This window comes from Genypterus blacodes, unplaced genomic scaffold (assembly GCF_046128005.1).
Source record: "Genypterus blacodes isolate CSIRO-AG114 ecotype Tasmania unplaced genomic scaffold, CSIRO-AGI_Gbla_v1 ptg000041l_1, whole genome shotgun sequence".
Lineage (NCBI taxonomy): Eukaryota > Metazoa > Chordata > Actinopteri > Ophidiiformes > Ophidiidae > Genypterus > Genypterus blacodes.
The window spans coordinates 67022-84807 of NW_027466854.1; the positions used below are offsets into that span (position 1 = coordinate 67022).

The 17786-nt window shown below is 45.4% G+C and overlaps 4 protein-coding genes across 6 annotated transcripts; 2 read left to right on the forward strand and 2 right to left on the reverse strand.

The window, feature by feature from the left end:
* Positions 1-146: 146 nt before the first annotated feature.
* On the forward strand, positions 147-4528 carry nit2 (nitrilase family, member 2). The gene is made up of 12 exons (XM_076148614.1): positions 147-282; positions 448-566; positions 892-1012; positions 1122-1210; positions 1757-1850; positions 1933-2007; positions 2092-2170; positions 2288-2386; positions 2829-2884; positions 3106-3620; positions 4123-4234; positions 4362-4528. Exons 1-10 carry the CDS (start codon positions 255-257, stop codon positions 3204-3206), a joined length of 861 nt encoding a protein of 286 aa, XP_076004729.1. The 5' UTR covers positions 147-254; the 3' UTR covers positions 3207-3620; positions 4123-4234; positions 4362-4528.
* LOC142999196 (T-lymphocyte activation antigen CD80-like) lies at positions 3642-7113 on the reverse strand. Of its 3 annotated transcripts, none has more exons than XM_076148613.1 (6): positions 6982-7113; positions 5467-5583; positions 5042-5365; positions 4675-4959; positions 4420-4578; positions 3642-3948 (listed from the first exon to the last, which is right to left on the reverse strand). In XM_076148613.1, the coding sequence occupies exons 2-6, from the start codon at positions 5528-5530 to the stop codon at positions 3869-3871; spliced, it is 912 nt and encodes a 303-aa protein (XP_076004728.1). In that variant the 5' UTR covers positions 5531-5583; positions 6982-7113; the 3' UTR covers positions 3642-3868. The 3 variants fall into 3 exon arrangements, with proteins under 3 accessions (XP_076004728.1, XP_076004727.1, XP_076004726.1); XM_076148612.1 differs by lacking the exon at positions 6982-7113 and adding an exon at positions 5743-5916; XM_076148611.1 differs by lacking the exon at positions 6982-7113 and having other exon boundaries at positions 5467-5651.
* Positions 7114-7168: 55 nt separating this feature from the next.
* gtpbp6 (GTP binding protein 6 (putative)) lies at positions 7169-10477 on the forward strand. Its single transcript, XM_076148610.1, has 10 exons — positions 7169-7676; positions 8009-8146; positions 8243-8313; positions 8389-8519; positions 8607-8677; positions 8764-8922; positions 9019-9227; positions 9300-9448; positions 10101-10253; positions 10341-10477. The coding sequence occupies exons 1-10, from the start codon at positions 7325-7327 to the stop codon at positions 10465-10467; spliced, it is 1560 nt and encodes a 519-aa protein (XP_076004725.1). The 5' UTR covers positions 7169-7324; the 3' UTR covers positions 10468-10477.
* On the reverse strand, positions 9828-17347 carry LOC142999201 (uncharacterized). Its single transcript, XM_076148620.1, has 13 exons — positions 17091-17347; positions 16682-16812; positions 16134-16276; positions 15859-15987; positions 15035-15190; positions 14765-14945; positions 14135-14375; positions 12761-12900; positions 12126-12262; positions 11668-11796; positions 11417-11569; positions 11142-11325; positions 9828-11055 (listed from the first exon to the last, which is right to left on the reverse strand). The coding sequence occupies exons 1-13, from the start codon at positions 17102-17104 to the stop codon at positions 10802-10804; spliced, it is 1992 nt and encodes a 663-aa protein (XP_076004735.1). The 5' UTR covers positions 17105-17347; the 3' UTR covers positions 9828-10801.
* Between the last annotated feature and the right edge of the window lie 439 nt (positions 17348-17786).

Here is a 17786-nt window from a genome sequence, read left to right on the forward strand (position 1 = left end):
CACGCGCTTTTATTCTTCACAATAAAGGTTCTGTTTTTTAATAAGAACAATCCTTGTCGTAAACCTTCGTTGTCGTTGCTTTACAGATACTCGTTAAGTCAGAGATTTGATTTTGTAGTGATTAACAGCGGGCTAACATGTCTGGATGTAACACGGAGGGCTGAACTAACACTGGAGACTTTTATTTTGAAAACAGGACAGCCACCCGGAAACGTGTTTGGGTCGCTCTCTGTTGACTTCAGCCTCATTTAAACATGACTGCTGTGGCTAAAGCAATGACGAGTAAGTAACGGTGCAGCTCTGAGCTTTCCGTGCTAACTTATTTATTAACTTAAAATGATGTGAACACGCACGTTTGATGTCATTACATAGAAATGACAGAATGCCAACTACAGATACTCCAAGTGTGTTTGCAGCGTGTTGTTGTTGTGTGTCCGTGTTTCCCAGAGTTCCGCTTGGCTGTGATCCAGCTGCAGGTGTCGAGCGTCAAAGCGGACAACCTGAGCCGAGCCCGGAGCCTGGTGAAGGAGGCTGCGGGTCAGGGGAGCAAGGTGGTGCTGCTGCCGGTGAGGAGGCGCCCTCATGCGGGGGGGGAGCAGGGGGGCGGCGGGGGGCTCAGCGCCTGCATGGGCTCACACACCAAATCACACAGGCCATCAAATGACATCACTACTTTGAATGAGCAGGGGTTCTCAAACTCTGGCTTGTTGGTATTGGTTCACTCAGATGTGATTCTTGGTTCAAAAACATTTAGAACCACTAATTTTGAGGTCTGGTAGATTGTTTGTTTAAGTCACTCTGGGTTTTAACAAAGTAATGCTTGTACTACATAATGTGTATATTGATGTTTACCAATAAGCATTTCTGATGGCCTCTTCTCTGGATCTTTAGGAGTGCTTCAACTCTCCGTATGGAACCGGCTTCTTCTCTCAGTATGCTGAGAGGATCCCAGGTGAATCCACCCAGGTGCTGTCAGAGGTGGCCAAGGAGAACAAAGTCTTTCTAGTGGGAGGTAAAGCATGCACCTATAGAATCCACATCTTATAAAAAAATGTCTCCTTTAAACAATTACATCCAATTTCATGAAAGCTCTTTAAACCATGTGACTGCTTTGACCCCAGGATCCATCCCTGAGGACGATGGAGGGAAGTTGTACAACAGCTGTCCTGTGTTCGGTCCAGATGGAACGCTGATCCTTAAACACAGGAAGGTGAAGACTGCACCAGACTGCCACCTCTCTTTGTTTGATTCATTTACTAAGAAGACTCCACTGCTCATGAATCACTTGAGGGATGATGTTGGCAGTATTTTCCAATTAGATTAAATCCCAGTTGATCAATAATCTCATCTCTAAGCAGCTGTTCATGGTGGCCAGATTCAGACGCTCCTGTTCTTATTTTCATTTACGAATTGACTGATTTTGAAGCCTCTGCATTTCTTGGATGTGCCAAAAACACTTTCTCCTTTCTGCTTCCACTCTCCCTTTGCTACAGCATCGCTGTGCACACTCAGAGAAAACACTGTTTAGGTCCTCCAGAGGAGCACTGTTGTGATTGGCCTGCTGAGTCAGAGCTTAGCTCAGGACTGACTCAGCTCCGTTTGTCTTTCTGGATGCATTTCTATTGGCACAGACCTCAGATTGAGCCACTTTGACAACGCTCAACACAAATGACTGTAAAAACAATGGAAGATGACACAAAAGCAGCTGAGATGGATGAAGTGTCTCTGTTCATCTCTCAACACGTTTCTCTTTCAGATTCATCTGTTTGACATCGATGTTCCAGGGAAGATTCGCTTCCAGGAGTCGGAGACGTTGAGCCCAGGCAGCAGTCTGTCAGTGTTTGACACACGTGAGCGACCGTCTTCACTCTCCACTTCAGCTCTGGTCAGCTGGGCAGGCCTGACATTGATCCACCTGTTCTGTCTGTGCAGCGTTCTGTAAGGTGGGGGTGGGGATTTGCTACGACATGAGATTTGCCGAGCTGGCCCAGCTCTACAGCAGAGAAGGTTTGTGGCTGAAGCTCTGTCCTCTGGGAACATCTGGGTTGTTGATGTGGAGGACAGTGTCTCATGTTCTCCCTCTGTCCTCAGGCTGCCAGGTGCTCGTCTATCCCGGAGCCTTCAACATGACCACCGGCCCGGCCCACTGGGAGCTCCTGCAGAGGGCGAGGTGAGGCTGAGGCTGAAGCTCCACCCCCTGAAGTCACACCAGTGTGTAGAGTTAACTGTGTTCTGCAGGGGCATCATTATTGTCCGTAACCTTAAGCTGTCATTGTTTCCTGTACAGGGCGCTGGATAACCAAGTGTATGTGGCCACAGCTTCACCTGCTAGAGATGAGAGCGCCTCCTATGTGGCCTGGGGTCACAGCACGGTGGTGAACCCATGGTGAGAACCACAAACAGGCTCAGACTGTGTGCATGTACAGGATGAAGTGGAGCACAGGAGCAGTAAGGCGACTATGAAGGGAAAAGAAGTCCTCAAATGACCCTGCAGTCAGAATGCTGCCTGATCTGAGCCAGAGCACAAAGCTGAGCTCCTATAGTGAGCCTGAAAACCAGGAGTGGGACAATAAGCCCAGTTTAAATAGAGAGATGAGCCGTTATTGTAGAAGTAAACCAGTTAAACCAGTGAGGCACCTGGACACCTGGTCAATGTTGATCATTTGAACAGCTGTATTCTACATGTTTCACCTGCACCTCCTAAGATGATCCCTCATCTCCTCTCCCCTCCTCCCAGAGTGACACATTATAGATCACAGCAGTGCAGATTGGTCCTAAACGTGTCGTCCTGATGTGTGTGAGTTGTGATTGATGCTTTGTTGTTGCAGGGGAGAAGTGATCTCCAAGGCCGGAGCAGAGGAAGCTGTTATCTATGCTGATATCGGTGAGTGGCTCTGTGATCGTCCTCCTCAGGCAGGCTGAGGGGGGGAATGAACAGAAATGATTGAAAATGTAACAGAAGCGACAACCTTTAACTTGTCTAGTTGTATTGTGAGTGAAGTTGGAGCATTTGTGTTGGATTGCATCATCAAACAGGTGTTGCCATCCTGTTTTCCTTGGCTCTTGCTCATGAATCCTTTGCGTGTGTGTGTCATGTGTTCCCAGACCTGCAGTATCTAGCAGACATCCGGCAGCAGATCCCCATCACAGCTCAGCGCCGCTCTGACCTGTACGCTGTCACGAGCACGCAGGACAGATCAAGCTGACACTCAGACACTAACATGTGTGAAGACAAACAATCAGGAGTCAACACAACTTCTATTCCTGCAGCCCAACACGGAGAGATTAGATCCAGAAGGGTCTGTGATTTAAGACTTATGATTCATGATTTATGATTGATCATTCTGACGGATGGAATTGTTACCAATCAAACTGAGTAGAATCTGTTCAGTGGGAAATCCCTTTTCTAAAGCACAGAGCTGAACTGAGAGATGACCCTCAGGAAAGTCATTAATGACAGATTTTCTCATCAATAAATCTTTGTCATGATTTATTTGCTTTTATCTGATTCATATTTGACATTTTGTCTTCTGCAGTTTGTGTGCATCAGTGTGTGTGTGTGTCAGTGTGCGATCTGATCTGAAACACACTCAGGTTTCACTGCCGTCATCCAGCATCAAGTGAAATGAAACTCCTTAGTGTTGGGTTTGTGCATCTTTAATAAAGCTTAGAACACACTTTACACACACTTATACTATAGATTGTGGCTCTTCAATAGTGTTGTTGAGTGAAATACATTCGACACACAACCCTAACCCTAAATCAGCACTGAAACTGAATATTGAAGCAGTGTAGCCATTGTTCACATCATAACACTGCTCTAGAGTCTAGACATCTGGTGCTTGATGAGTGTTTCCTCTGCTGATGATCACACATCGGTCTCAAGCAGACAGTCCACTGTAGACTGTGTCAGCTCCGTCTCCGCCTTGTGTCGTCTCCGATTGTACGCTGATGGCAACAAAACATATTTCATGATTTCATTAAAGACAAAGAGATACACACACACACACACGCACACACACCATGGAAACACTGCCACACCTATCATCTTTTAATCTGGTTAAGAGGCGTTCATGTCCCCTGATTATGTGTGTTGGTTTGCTGATTATTGTGGTTTTCTAGGCTCACACATCCACATGATGCAATGACATCTAACTACTCTGCCAAGGAGTTTGTGTGTGAACTGTGGTTGGACTCCTCCCCTGACAGAAACAACTGCTGCTCCATCAGAGAGGTCAGACAATGGAAGAGACTCAATATTTGTGTTTGTCACCACAGTTGTTTCCCTTCTCAATGGCTCTTAACTTTATATAACATCTATGGCAGTGAAGCTTTGTCCCTTTTGTTTTCTATTCAAACAGAGACTCTGGTCCTGTGAGGTCTCCTGCCCTCTGTGATTGGTTGGTTGTGGCAGCCTACCTTTGTCCAGACGTATGTGCTTCTTCTTATTTCTGTCCATATGAATCTGATAGGCCACTCCGGCGAGCACCATGGCCCCGACCACCACACACAGACCCGTGCTGAACATCCACATGGCCTCCGACGCACGATTCTCCACTTTGTTGCCCTTCGTTCCATCTTTACACAAAGCACACAAACACAGATTAGAGATGAACTGATGTGTTTGCGCTCAAATACCCGGGAGCTCAGATCCCACGATCGCTCAGTACTCACGGCTTGTGGACGTTAAGGTTTCATTCATGGATCGGTTGTCTATGATGCATGACACACTGGTATCTTGGGAAATGTTGATAGTCAGCTGGCTTGTGATGTTGTAGAGTGGAGAGTCAGGGAGTGGAGCAGCCAGCGTCCTGACTAAGCCCTGTGGGGGCTCCTCTTTATCATTGATGAGCCAGTGAACTACAGGGATAGGAAATCCTCCGCTGGTGTGGCACAGGAACACAGTCTCATTGCCCTGCACTGGCTCCTCTCTCTGCACACGTGGAGAGCTGAACCTAGCTGGAAAACATCGTCAAGGAGAGGAGTCAGTGTCTCTAAATGTGTATCTGGTAGAGTCGCTCCCACTGTGTTTGTCACTCACCTGCTATCCTGAGGCACACTGTGCACAACGGAGCACTCACATTCTTCTCCAAACTTATAAATAAGCTATAAGTTGCGTTGAGTTCTATGGGATTCACTATGGGAATCTGCAGGGAGAAGTTTCCTGTGTGTGGAGCGTCCCTGGACACATTGGTGCTGTTGGTGCTCCATGTCTTCACATATCCGTCCTCTTCCCACACGGATCTGAGCACCACTTCACTGTCTCTTTTCCACGTGATGGAAAAGTTCACAGATGTCCTATTAAGTCCGTTGTAAAAGCAGGGCAGTGAGACTGTGTTGCCGATTATCCCCAGGACACACTCCTCTACAGGAAAGACAGAGTGAGACAGCAACGGTAGATCACTAGAGAGGCTGAGTGTGGGGATTCTTATCTCCACTAACTCTGTCAATAGAGGAGTCACTTACCCAGACAGGCGCAGTAACTGAGGCTGAGGCTGAGTAGAAGTCCTGCATGCCACAATACCGGCATTTCCCAGGGCACGTTCCAACATGTACGAGCCAAAAACAACTCAAAACGTTCATCTGGAAACAAACACAGCCTCGTTACACTTTAAAGAACGTTAACACAAAGTTGCTTCCATGTTCCCTTAGATCACTTTTCCTCTCACGCCCTCCACCACTGTGGAACACTAAGGAATCCACTGTCAGTCATGTTGCTGCTTGTTGCTTGTTGTGTCATACCTGCTCTCTCTGATAGCTCGCCCGATCTTTATGAATAATACTCCTGTTCACAAACACCAAAGCAGAATTCAGGAAACAGCTGCCTCCTCGGTTGACATTAGCCTGGATTCTTGTTGGAGGCTTTGTTTGTGAACAGACGGACCTGTTTGACAGCTTTCTGTCTCGTTAAATAGGCACACGCCTTAAAAACGTCAGAAATGATGAGGTTCTGTGTGAGAGCAGTATTGAGATTATAATATAGGATGATAAGAAATGGAATGTCTGGTGCATCTCACACACTCTTTGTGGATTTTGTTTAAGCCAATTAAGCCAAACTGTAGTGGACTGAGAGTGTCAGTCGTGTACAAGCTGCTCTGTACAACAGATGGAGCTCACATGGTATCAATAAACAAACAAATGTATATTATTTATTAAACAACTACAAAACAAAAACTCACATATTACATGTTACATTTACATGTTTTAGTTTGAATGGCTACTCTGTTTTCGGATTGCAAAATAGTTTTATTGTTTGATTTCAGGGGCGATAGTTTAGTTTGTGTACCACATTAAGATTTACAAAGGTTTTTTTTATGTATTGTTCAATCATAAATTACATTTTAAAACAATTTTTTACTTCGAAAGGGATCATTTTTAGTCTATATGTCATTACCATAAAAGATTACATACATTTTCAGTAAATACACTGTTGGCGGTATAATAACAGTGAATACTAGAGAAAGTAAACTACAAATCTTATTCTAGCTAAGATCTCACAAACTTCTGCCAATGAGAAGCTACACTTGACACGGAGACTAAAGATCTGAAAGAAGGTTTGTATTTCACAACATAACGTGTGATACAACTCCTCCTACTTCGGCACTTCGTCATACTACTACTGCCACTATTAACTATTTACTACTGTTACTCTGTTTCAGTGTTTAGGAAAGAAGCAAGTGAAATTGAACATGAACGACGCAATTCAACATGGCGACCACCAGGGGTCAGGCTTAAACCTGTGAGACCTGCATAACAAAGGAAGTGACGTAACATGTATGCAAGTCAACAAATTGTCTAGAGGGATAATTATTTCCCGAGTGTTGCCTTGCACACAATTCTTTAACGTGCTGCGGACACATCCACGCTCCTTTGCTATAAACACGCTGAACCGAAACCACAATGTTATCCTTTACTTTAGCCACTTGTAGCGTTAAATGTGTGCTTTTTGGATAACGTAAAGTGCGAGAAAGGGCTGCTTACCTGCGAGGCTCAGCTCAGGGCTAAAAAGTAAATGGCAAAGATTACCATCAGCATAAGAGACGAGACGAGCAACTTCCAGCTGACTGAGCACATGTGTGGAGAATTTAACTTCATATACATGTATGAAGTTAAATAAAGATTAAATAAGCACAACGGGTGCACGCGCATATGTGACAGAATGAATCCTGCAGTGTAAGATCATTCAGCGAAGCAGCGGGGGAGGAAGATAGCAACTCCCCTTCAACGTGAGCTCCTAGTATTGAGCAGTGAGTTTCCAGAGATGTGCGTGAGTGTGAGTGTTTGTGTGTGTTATGGCAACAACAGGAAAACACACTGAGGCGATATGACAACATTGAAGAGGCTTAGCTCACTCCTGTGGCGCACACACAGCCTACGGGGAGTCGCACCAGCAACCTGCAGGCACCTGAAGGCATCACGTGAGCAGCTGTGGTTTAGCTGTCACAGACACTCCAGGGAGTTTTCACTTCAGACATGCAGGTTCAAGAGCACAGATGACTTCAGCAGTGGATTTACAGAAGAAGAGGAGGATGAGGAGGAGGACTTCATTGCAGACAGTGAGGTGGAGGAACTGTTCCAGCAGCAGGTTCCCTCAAGCATCGGTGAAGGACACCACAGGGTCTTCATCGTTCACCCCAATGTGAAATGGGGAAGCAGGAAGCAGCATCTCACCACAGGTAGAGAGAAGAGTGTGTGTACTTCTGTGTCTCATGTTCTAGGTGGGAGAGCAGTGGAGGCAGGACAAGTAGAGGAGGAGCAGTACTTACTTTAAAAACGGTTTTCACTCAGAAGGATTACATGTACTCAGTACTCAAGATTCCACCACATTGCGTAATCGCTGTATGCAAAAGACTCCAATCCTTCTGGGTGTTCAGAGGAGACGCATGTGGAGATGAAGATGACTCTAATGAACATTGTCCATGTTGCAGTGAAATGTTTTCCCCCATTAAGTATTAAACCAAACTCTCCACAGTCCCCCTGTTCCTCATGTTTCCTTCTCTTCTTGCAGCTGAGCTGATGATGGCCGAGGCCGTAGGACTGGTGAACACTTTAGACAAGTGGAGAGTCGTAGACAAGCTCATCCTTTCCACCAAGACACCGGAGAAGAAGAGGATATTTGGCAGGGGAAACTTCCAGGCTCTCACAGGTCGATGTCTCATAAATATCCTTCACTCTTTGCAGCCATTATTAAGTCTGTGCAATGAGTCAGTGTCGTATAAATCCTCTGCCTCTCCTCCTCCAGAGAAAATTCAGCAAACGACAGGAATCGATGCTGTGTTTGTGAATGTGGAGCGCCTGTCCCCTTTGTCTGAGGTGAGCTGATCTTCCTCCTTTACATCTGCGTACAGAAGCATTTCATACACAGAGGCTAACGTCCCGTCCATACAGAGGGACCTGGAGGAAACCTGGGGAGTCAAAGTCTTTGACAGATACTCACTGGTCCTTCATATCTTCCGATGCAATGCCAGAACCAAGGAGGCCAAGTTACAGATCTCTCTGGCTGAGATCCCGTTGCTAAGGTAACACCAGCTTTAAATATAGAGTGTTAAGTCTCTTGATGTATTTGTACTGCACACCAATGCTCTGACTCTGTTTACTGCTGACAGATCTCGTCTAAGAAATGAATTTGCAAACTTGGATCAGCAGGGTGGGGGCGCCAGGTACATCGGAGGTTCAGGTAACGGCACCACAGAAGCAAACCTCAGTCGCGTTCTTTGGCCGGGTAAAGGAGTGAGATTGAGGGTTGTTGATTGGTCCTCACAGGTGAGACGCTGTATGAAGTCCAGCAGAGGCTCCTGAAGGAGAGAGAGCTGAAAATTCGCTCGGCGCTGGAGCGACTCCGTAAGAAGAGGCACCTGCTGAGGTGTCGGCGTAAACACAAGGACTTCCCCACCGTCTCTGTTCTAGGATACACAAACTGTGGTGAGAGTCTGGCAGCACAGCGCCGTGACTTTGATCCTGGCTCTTCAGTTTGTTCAGACTAACTCGTCTCTCTCCTCCTCCTCCTTGTCTCTTCAGGAAAGACCACTCTGATCAAAGCTCTGACCGGTGATTGTGGACTTCAGCCCAGAAACCAGCTTTTTGCGACCTTGGACGTCACGGTCCACGCTGGCCAGCTGCCCAGCCGCATGACAGTACTTTATGTGGACACCATTGGCTTCCTGTCACAGCTGCCCCACCAGCTGATTGACTCCTTCTCTGCCACCTTGGAGGACATTAAACACTCTGTATGTACCGAGAGCTGAACTCAAGCCTGTGTCTTTGCTCCTGGGTCACTGAAGGTTTCCATTGTTTTTCAGGATCTATTGATTCACGTCAGAGACATCAGTCATCCAGAGACGTTGAACCAGAAGGAGAACGTTCTGAATGTCCTGAAGAACCTGCAGATACCTGACAGACTTCTAAGCTCCATGATAGAAGTCCACAATAAAACCGATCTGATTGACAAGTAAGAGATCACTTCCTGTTCCAGTTTGACAAGTGTGACTCGTGTGCATCAATGACTTCATATCTTTGTAATGCTGTTAACAAGGCAAAGTAGGATTCATGTCTTCCCTGATTACAGAGCTCATACCTCCACCAAGGCTGAGACACAACTCTGCTCTGTAGAAAATATAGATCTGTTGTTTTTGCTGATGAGCAATTTACTTTAGGAGTTACTTTGTGGGCATCATGTTGCCTTTTTACGCTGGGATGTAAGAGAGAGAAATAGAAAACATGGTTGCAGACAAAGAGGGAGAAGTATTGGTCCAAAGTCCCCAGTCAGAATCAAAGGACATGTGAGTTCAGACATGATAGAAATCTTTAACAAACACTCCCAGACAACATTCTGAGGCAAGTGCATGTTTTAATTCAAGAATGTGCAGAAATAGTAAAACATTATCTTACAATGTCAAGAAATCCTTCAAACAGAAACTCCTTCATTCAGCAAAATCATTTGTTCTTTGACCCAAAGATAAGATTACACTACTTACACCAAGAAGACAAGACGTTCCACCAAGAAACCTTTTCTGCATTATCAGTTTGTTTTCTATTGTCCTACTTTGTTCTGTGCAAAAGAATACAGTTAAATGAACGTTCTGTGATGTTTTCCCTGTAAGCTACCAGCCTGCAGAGACCAGCGCTCTGCCCATATCTGCCCTGGAAGAGCGAGGACTGGAGGAGCTGAAGAGAGTGGTGGAGGAGGAGATCGTCCACTCCACAGGGAAACTCATGTTAAAGCTCAAAGTCAACCTCAGCACCGCTCAGCTGAGGTGAGATCACTCAAGGTCCCGTGTTATTACCTTAAAAAGAACACAGTAGCCTTATTTAAGGTGTGTATGTGTGTGTGTGTTCTACAGGTGGCTGTACAAAGAGGCCACAGTTCAGGATGTGGACGTGATTGCAGATGAAGGCTCAGCTGTTGTCCAGGTCATCATCAGCACTGCTGCTTATGGACGCTATAAGAAAGTGTTCACAGACGCTTAAAGCCACCACCTCATGTTTAACTGCCGGTTTGATGTAAACAACATGATTAAACAGCTCTGTGACCGTGTGTGACCCTGTATAGATACTGTTATAGGTTATAGATCAGTAAGGCTTTCACATTATTGTAAATATACAAATAAAAAAGTATGAATACAATAATAAAAGAGAATTACAAAAGAAAAATCAAGAAACTGCAGATATACCAGATGTGTTGTTTAACATTGACTGTAGATAACTTTGTATTTAAAGTGATAGATGTGCAAACAAGGAAGAATGAGGTTAAGACGGTTCTCAGGTTAGAAATAGAATGAAACCCGCTGCAGCTGCTGATGTTTCATAGCTCTTTGGTATTTTTCTGCACAAGTTTTTTGTTGAGTGCGATCACCAGCTGACAGAGTGGGAGTGGCCCCACAAAATCTCCTGCTATGATGTTGAGACTGCTGCGGCCCGAGCCTGGCTTCTGTTCTTCCACCCACTTCTGTAAACACTCCCAGTTGTTGGCCGTCAGCTTCCTCAGAGACTGCGTCGGGTGCATTGTGATGTAAGAGCGCTTGGCTGTCAGGTTCAAGCCCGAGACGAAAAAGCCCCCTGGACAAAAGACACAGGGTGGTGATGGAGGGAGTTCTTGGTTCACCTTTCACTCAGTTAACGTTAATAGACGAGTACACACTTACCTGGGCGTCCCAGTTGTTTCTGACTGTCCAAGTAAGAGATCACTCCCTTTGCTGTGTCCCTGTTGGCCCACCAGTAAGGGATGGCCGGCCACAGATCCTCATGTCCAGCTGCAGCTTCATCTTCATAGGACAGCAGGACCTGATAACCACTTTCCCAGAGACTCCGTAAGGTCAGGGCCGATCCCTGTGTGTGTGTGTGGGGAAGAATGTAGTTTTCAGTGTTGTGGTGTATTTATGAGTAAATTGGAAGCTGAGGCCTGAACAAACAAACAAACCTGGGGGCAGAGTTTGGAACCAAACAGCAGATTCAGGGAGAAAATGAAAGCTTCATGGAGTTTCTCATCCATTCCCTCAAAATGGCTGCAAGCAAGGATAACAACCTCCCTTTGGTGAGACTTCAGCCACTCATTAACAGACATCAGTGTTTCCTATAAAGGAGAGACAAAAAGCAGACACAGCAGTGTAGAGAAATCATGTAAAAGGTCCCTGAGCAGGAATGAAGCACGTTTACAGGCCTTTAACCTACCAGAACAGTTACATGTGTGTATATGACGTGTGTGAAGTACAGATCGTTGGATGAGTCGTTGGGTTTGTGAGCGATGCGAAGATCAAAGTACCGAATTCCCATTGAAAGTTGTTCCACAATACTGTAATCCTGAGAGGAGAGGAGAGGAGGGGATCCAGAACATGAGGACTATTACATTTATTATGATGTCATCATGAGAGAGATCATTCAGTAACATAAACAGAGATTCACTTTAGAGTTACATTTAAATAATAATAACACTGTTATGCTGCAAACATATTCATAACATAGGGAATGATAGGTTTGTGTGCAGGTTTCTGTATTTCCTAACCTTTGTTGTTTCTCTGGTAATCATTTTTATTATGGATGAGAAATGAATCACAGCATATCAGAAACGTTGTACTGCTAAGCTGATGAGCTCAGTGCTGAGGTATGCAGTATTTGCTCCTGGTCTGTACCTGAGTCGTGGCCCACTTAAACACCACAGGTCTGGTGATGCAGAAGAGAAGTTTATCTATCAGACGCAGAATGTTGGACTCAGATGGAACCAAAGGAGAGTTTATGTCCAGACAGTAACTCATGGCATCATGGCTCCCTGGGTGGAGAAACAACAAACAGGGCCTTTGATATTACTCTATGGATTGATTGAATCATTTATTCTTTGTTATTATTTATTGCTTTATCAAGGAATGCAGAAGATCAAACCTAAACCTGACAACACCAAGAGCAATAACACAACAACAACAACAACAACAACAACAACAATTAACAGTAATACCACTACTACTACTCTATATAATAATAATAATCGTTATTATTATAAACAGCACCAGTAGTCAAATCTCTCCCTGGTTGAACTTTTCTCTCTGTTTTGCCATCATGCAAAACAATGCAAAACATAATTTCCGCCGCAAAAACACCGCAAACCATGACTGACCCAACAGACCCAGCAGGTGAAACCTTATAACACGATGAATACTCATTATTAACTTGAGTTCTACCATTAAACCTGTATTGATGCCGCTGCGGCGCGTAGTTGTGTAGCCGTCATATGATCCGTCTATAAGGCGCTGGATGAACGTAATGAAGTTACCTGGTAACGCCAGGTCAGTGAGAGGAAAGTCCCACAGCTGCTCGGGTAGAGAGGACATCCAGTCCTGACAGCTGGGATCCATGATGGTAGGTCTAAACTTTACACTCAGAGCTTTCACTCCGTAACACTTCAAACAACAAAAACGTCAAACACTAATTTCCTGTTTCCTCTGCCGGTGAGCAAAGTGGGACGCTCCTATAGAGGGCGCTGCTGAGTCGTTTTCAACACTTCTCCTGTAGCGAACAACGCTGAACTACACACTGTATCATAACATGAAGGCTGATGGAGCAAACAAACAGAGACTTCACTATAATGATGACTCACAAAACAGGTTAACAGATAAACATTCCTTATTAAATGGGGCTCATGGCTCCAGACCTCGTCTCCCCAGAGCGCTTTGGGGCCGGTCTGGACCTGTCTGTAGTCCAAACCTGCTCTTTAAGACAGTACATGGGATATTTAGTTAGACAAACAAACCTCCCTTGACTTATTGACATGTAAACAAATAGCATAGAAATCATTGCTGTGACCCTCACTTGTGATAGTGTTTTGTTTTGTCCTTGTGAAAATACTATCTTTCCTCAAACACTGCATTGTTCAGTGTTTGATCAAAATGTTCCTGAAGTCACAGCCACTTCTTTTCTTATCTAACAACTTAAACAACCTGAGTAGTGTAAACACAGTGTATACATACATGTGAGTCATTAAATAAATAGAAAATCTGATTCTTTCCTTAAAAATGCTCATGTTTATTTAAAAAGCTGATCTCCACAGGCACAGCGGTGCAGCGTTAGTTTAAAGTAAAGGTTTGGCTAAAGTCAACTATATGTTATATTACAGAACAGTCAAGGCTTCGGTCATGCAAATTACTTTTTCATGCATTTGTACATAGATCATCTGGCCCAGTGTAACATTCTCTATGGATAAATATTAAAGATACATGTAGGAAATAAAGTTGCTGCCCCATGTGTTTATAAAAACAGTCCTATGTGCTCATGGACTTACTTACATTGTGCTTTCTCCTCTAAAATGCCTACATAAAGGTGAACTTAGTTACATCATTATTGCTTTGGTAACAGTAACAGAAGACCAATCACCATACGGCGCCATAGAAACAGATTCATTACGTTGCATAAATAGTAGAGTGGTTGTAAACAAATGGTTGCAGGTCAAAATATCAAATATCTCAAGCAGATAAGACTGAAATGCACATTCCACTTTCTCAAAGTGTCTTTAGAAGTAAAGGAAGAATTCAAGTATTTGAGTATTTTCATGTCACTGAACTAAACAGGCTCGTGTGTGTGTGTGTGTGTGTGTGTGTGTTTCATGCTGTCATTCACATTTCTCTACTTGAATGCATGTAAGTGAAATCACAAGGACCAGGTTAAGAGTTTCTCATTGAGTGTAACAACAGTCGGTACAAAGTGGCTCTCGGTGATGAAGTCCCCGGCGATGATGTTCAGAGAGCCCCCGTTGAAGCCTGGGGTCTGATCCTTGACCCAGCTGAGCAGAGTGGGGTACGTGGACACCACCAGGTCCTTCAGGGACTCTGTGGGGTGTGTGCAGATGTACTTCAGGTCCTCCGTCAGGTTGATTCCCGTAACGAATAAATCCCCTGAAAGACACAATGCGTGACATAGTTACCTCTCTATAGCACCCAGGTTGTAAAGGTAATGGGAGCTTAGTGATTGCGTAATAACCCTGGAATTTGAAACGGCCTTATTATAGTTATTGTACCCATGTTAATCTGTTGTTCTCTTGGAAACAGAGGGGCGGGGTTGTTGAACTGTAATCCTGTTTACAATCGATATGCCTGCTCCCGAGCCGGTTTGGTCTTGCGGATGTGTTGCTATGACAACAACTCCAACAAGCGCTTCAAAGAACCGAGAGATCCAGGATCACAGCAAATCATCCATTAAATCCAGCTAACTCATTACTCCAAATACAGAAGGAGGGAGGAAAGCGTCGGCCTTGATGATCGTTTGTGTTCTTGGTGTGCGTTACCTGGTCTGCCGTGTTGTTTCCTGTGTTCAAACTCCTCGATCAGAGCCTCAGCTTTGCACTTGTTGGCCCACCAATAAGGAATATGAGGCCACAGGTCGCTGTGATAGGAGGCAATATTGTGTTCATAGGACACGATCACTTGGTGGCCTAAAGTCCACAGGTTTCGAAGAGTTAAAGCTTCCTGGAATCAATAGAAAAGAGCTTTGTTGTTATCTTTCTCCTTTTAATGTCACTTTGATTGTCACACATGAGGGTGAACAGTGCGTTTACCGTTTTGGGGCAGAGTTTGCAGGTGAATATGTTTCTTATGGTTGAGACGAGCATCATGTGGAGCTCCTGGCTCAGGCACAGGAAGTGGCTGAAGGAGAGGATGACCACCTCTTTGGGATGAGCGTCCAGCCATTCTCTGATCTCCTTTAGAACGGTCTGAGGGGGGAAACAAACATGTCAGGAGAGGAACATCAACAGCAGCACTCACAAGGTTCAGTTATCTGGCTTCAGTCGCAGGTTTCTGTGATTAGAGGCCAAAAAAAATCTGGCAGTAAAAGGGCCGACATCCTACAAGTGCAGATTTAATTCTTTATTAGCCAGCTGAATTCATCCCTACACACACACACACACACACACACACACACACGCACACACGCACACACACACAATAGGGATTTACTATTTTGTATCATCACAAATCAGGTCAGTCTGATGGCCACATGAGACAAAGCCATGACCCTTTGCGTGAGCTGAGAGTGCTGCTGCTGCTGCTGCTGCTGCTTTGTCTCCACTTGAGTCATGCTGAAAGTGTTTTACATAAATCTGACTAGGTGAGGAGGAGAAGGCAAAGTGCCAGAGCTCCCGACACGTCAATGGGGCTTTCACGGAAAACTGAGCTGGCTCTTGTTCTCCCGGTTGTAAAAATAGTCTCCGTAAACAGAATGGCTGTGTGCCGGCTACAACGGCCATTAGAGAAACACCTGGGACAAGCAGAATATCTGTGATTTGTTGTTTTGTAGTGGCAGAAACTCTGATTGAATTTCTATGAGAGCGGGAGCCCGAGGATTTAACTGAAGGACATTTATACACAAACATCTCTGCACCTCCACAGTCAGAGTGGTGTAGACTCCATGGTAGAAGTAGAGATCGTTGGAGCTGTCGTTGGGTCTGTGTGCGATCCTCAGGTCACAGTATCTGACCCCACAGTCCAGCTGCTGCTTGATGGTGTACTCCTGTGGGAGACACCATGCAAATGACACGCAAATATCACTCACTGAGGCCTCACTGGAGTCTCTCTGCTCTCTGGTGAGGCTTCTGTCTGTCTGTCTGTCTGTCTGTCTGTCTGTCTGTCTGTCTGTCTGTCTGTCTGATGCTTTACCTGGGTGATGGCCCACTTGTAAACGAAGGGACGGATAATAGGCTTCATGTATTTGTCCAGCTTTTGAAGCATGTCAGGCTGAGTGAGGTCAACAGGAGATCTGTCATTCATATCCAGACAGTAGGTTATTGCATTGTGGCTGCCTAGATGGGGAAAAATGACAAATAGTTCAGTTTGGACCTCTGTAGTTATAAAAGCTTATTACAGATAAGTGAAACATTGAAGTATGGACTAGACTTTGATCTTTACAGCCTGAACCTCTGACCCCTTGACTGCCTGCAGCCTAACAGAGGGTCTTCACCCACATTGGCGCTCACCACTACAATCAGTTTTTTTATCACGTATGTTCAAATTTCCACACCGACGAACCCAAGCATTTAAAAGCGTTACAACTGAATCATTTATTAAGACGCTCCATCAACTTCCTGTCAACCATAAAGAGCATTAAGCCTGTAGTAGGGGGAAGTGACCTTTCATATTTCATATTGCTCTACACTGGAACTTCCCCTCAGCACTCAGGAGTGTGTTCTCCTCCTCCACCAGCCTACCTGGGATGGCCAGATGGGACAGAGGGGTATCCCATAGAGCACAGGGCAGATGGGACATCCAGCCGTCCATGGGCGCCTCTCTCAGGCTCACATCACTCAACTCAGACATGTTGAGCTCCAGCCTCTGCACTCTGTCAACCAAAGAGGCGCGTTAAACTGAACAGGAAGAGCCTTAATGTGGAAGAACTGCATTATGTGTGACATTCAGGTGCTTCAGTCCAGTGCTGCTACTGTGGCACAATGGGGGACAGTCTGGATCATCTAAAGGACACAGTGTGATCAGCCGGAGTCTAACAATAATATCAGCTGTACTCACTTACTTGTAGACGATGCCTCCCGTCACATAAGCAGCCTGAACCAGCAAAACCTGCTCAGTGGTAAATCCGTCACCAAAGCTCTAAGCACATACCGGAGCAAGTCCATCCCGGAGTGTCAGAAGAAGTCATGGCTGTCCTTAAAAGATAGATGCCTTGATGAGGAGATAAAAGTGTGAGCGCCTTTACTTCCCTGCAGCTCGGTGTCGCGTTCACTCTACGCCTGCCTGCACAGCCCGGGATGGCGGGGGCCCCATCGCAATCTAACAGCCGCCCAGCTTCTTCTCCTTCCACATCTCTCCCCCCCCTCTCCTCTCCTCTACATGCGCGTTCAGGTGCATCCAGCGCTCCCGCGGAGGTGCAGGATGTGCGGGGAGGGCGGCGCCGGCTCCGCGCTACAGACGCCGATCAGCAGATGCAGCAGCAACTTCGCTCTTAAAGGGACAGGCACAGGCGGGCGGGCAATGGCGACAAAGGACCGCTAGATGGCAGTGTTGGTGCGGTTTAGTCCGATTTTTGGTGAGATTTTCACTGAGGATCATGTCGAGTTGGGATTTCCACTTTATTAATCTTTAAATTTTACAAATAAGACGTGAAGAGTCCAAAGTAATCAATACTGGGATGTAGTCAGATGCTCAGAAATACATTTAATGTGTAAAGTCATAGTTTTTTTCTCTACAGTCTCCCTCCTAAAAATGACTCACCCATTTATTGATGACCGATAGGATGTTCATAGATGCTAAATAGATCTGTGGGATTTGGGTTAATTAAATTAGTTGTAGAGTGAGTTT

Bases quoted from the DNA above. Each gene is read 5' to 3' on its own strand.
- nit2 (XM_076148614.1), top strand. From the start codon at position 255: ATGACTGCTGTGGCTAAAGCAATGACGA. The intron at 283-447 runs GTAAGTAACGGT...CGTGTTTCCCAG, and splicing joins TGTGGCTAAAGCAATGACGA to AGTTCCGCTTGGCTGTGATC. The intron at 1,013-1,121 runs GTAAAGCATGCA...CTTTGACCCCAG, and splicing joins CAAAGTCTTTCTAGTGGGAG to GATCCATCCCTGAGGACGAT.
- LOC142999196 (XM_076148613.1), bottom strand. From the start codon at position 5,530: ATGCCGGTATTGTGGCATGCAGGACTTCTACTCAGCCTCAGCCTCAGT. The intron at 4,579-4,674 runs GTGAGTACTGAG...CTTTGTGTAAAG, and splicing joins AACCTTAACGTCCACAAGCC to ATGGAACGAAGGGCAACAAA. The intron at 3,949-4,419 runs GTAGGCTGCCAC...TGTTGCCATCAG, and splicing joins GCACATACGTCTGGACAAAG to CGTACAATCGGAGACGACAC.
- gtpbp6 (XM_076148610.1), top strand. From the start codon at position 7,325: ATGACAACATTGAAGAGGCTTAGCTCACTCCTGTGGCGCACACACAGC. The intron at 8,678-8,763 runs GTAACGGCACCA...TGGTCCTCACAG, and splicing joins CAGGTACATCGGAGGTTCAG to GTGAGACGCTGTATGAAGTC. The intron at 9,228-9,299 runs GTATGTACCGAG...ATTGTTTTTCAG, and splicing joins TGGAGGACATTAAACACTCT to GATCTATTGATTCACGTCAG.
- LOC142999201 (XM_076148620.1), bottom strand. The intron at 14,946-15,034 runs GTAAACGCACTG...TATTGATTCCAG, and splicing joins GCAAACTCTGCCCCAAAACG to GAAGCTTTAACTCTTCGAAA. The intron at 11,797-12,125 runs GTACAGACCAGG...CTCTCCTCTCAG, and splicing joins TTAAGTGGGCCACGACTCAG to GATTACAGTATTGTGGAACA.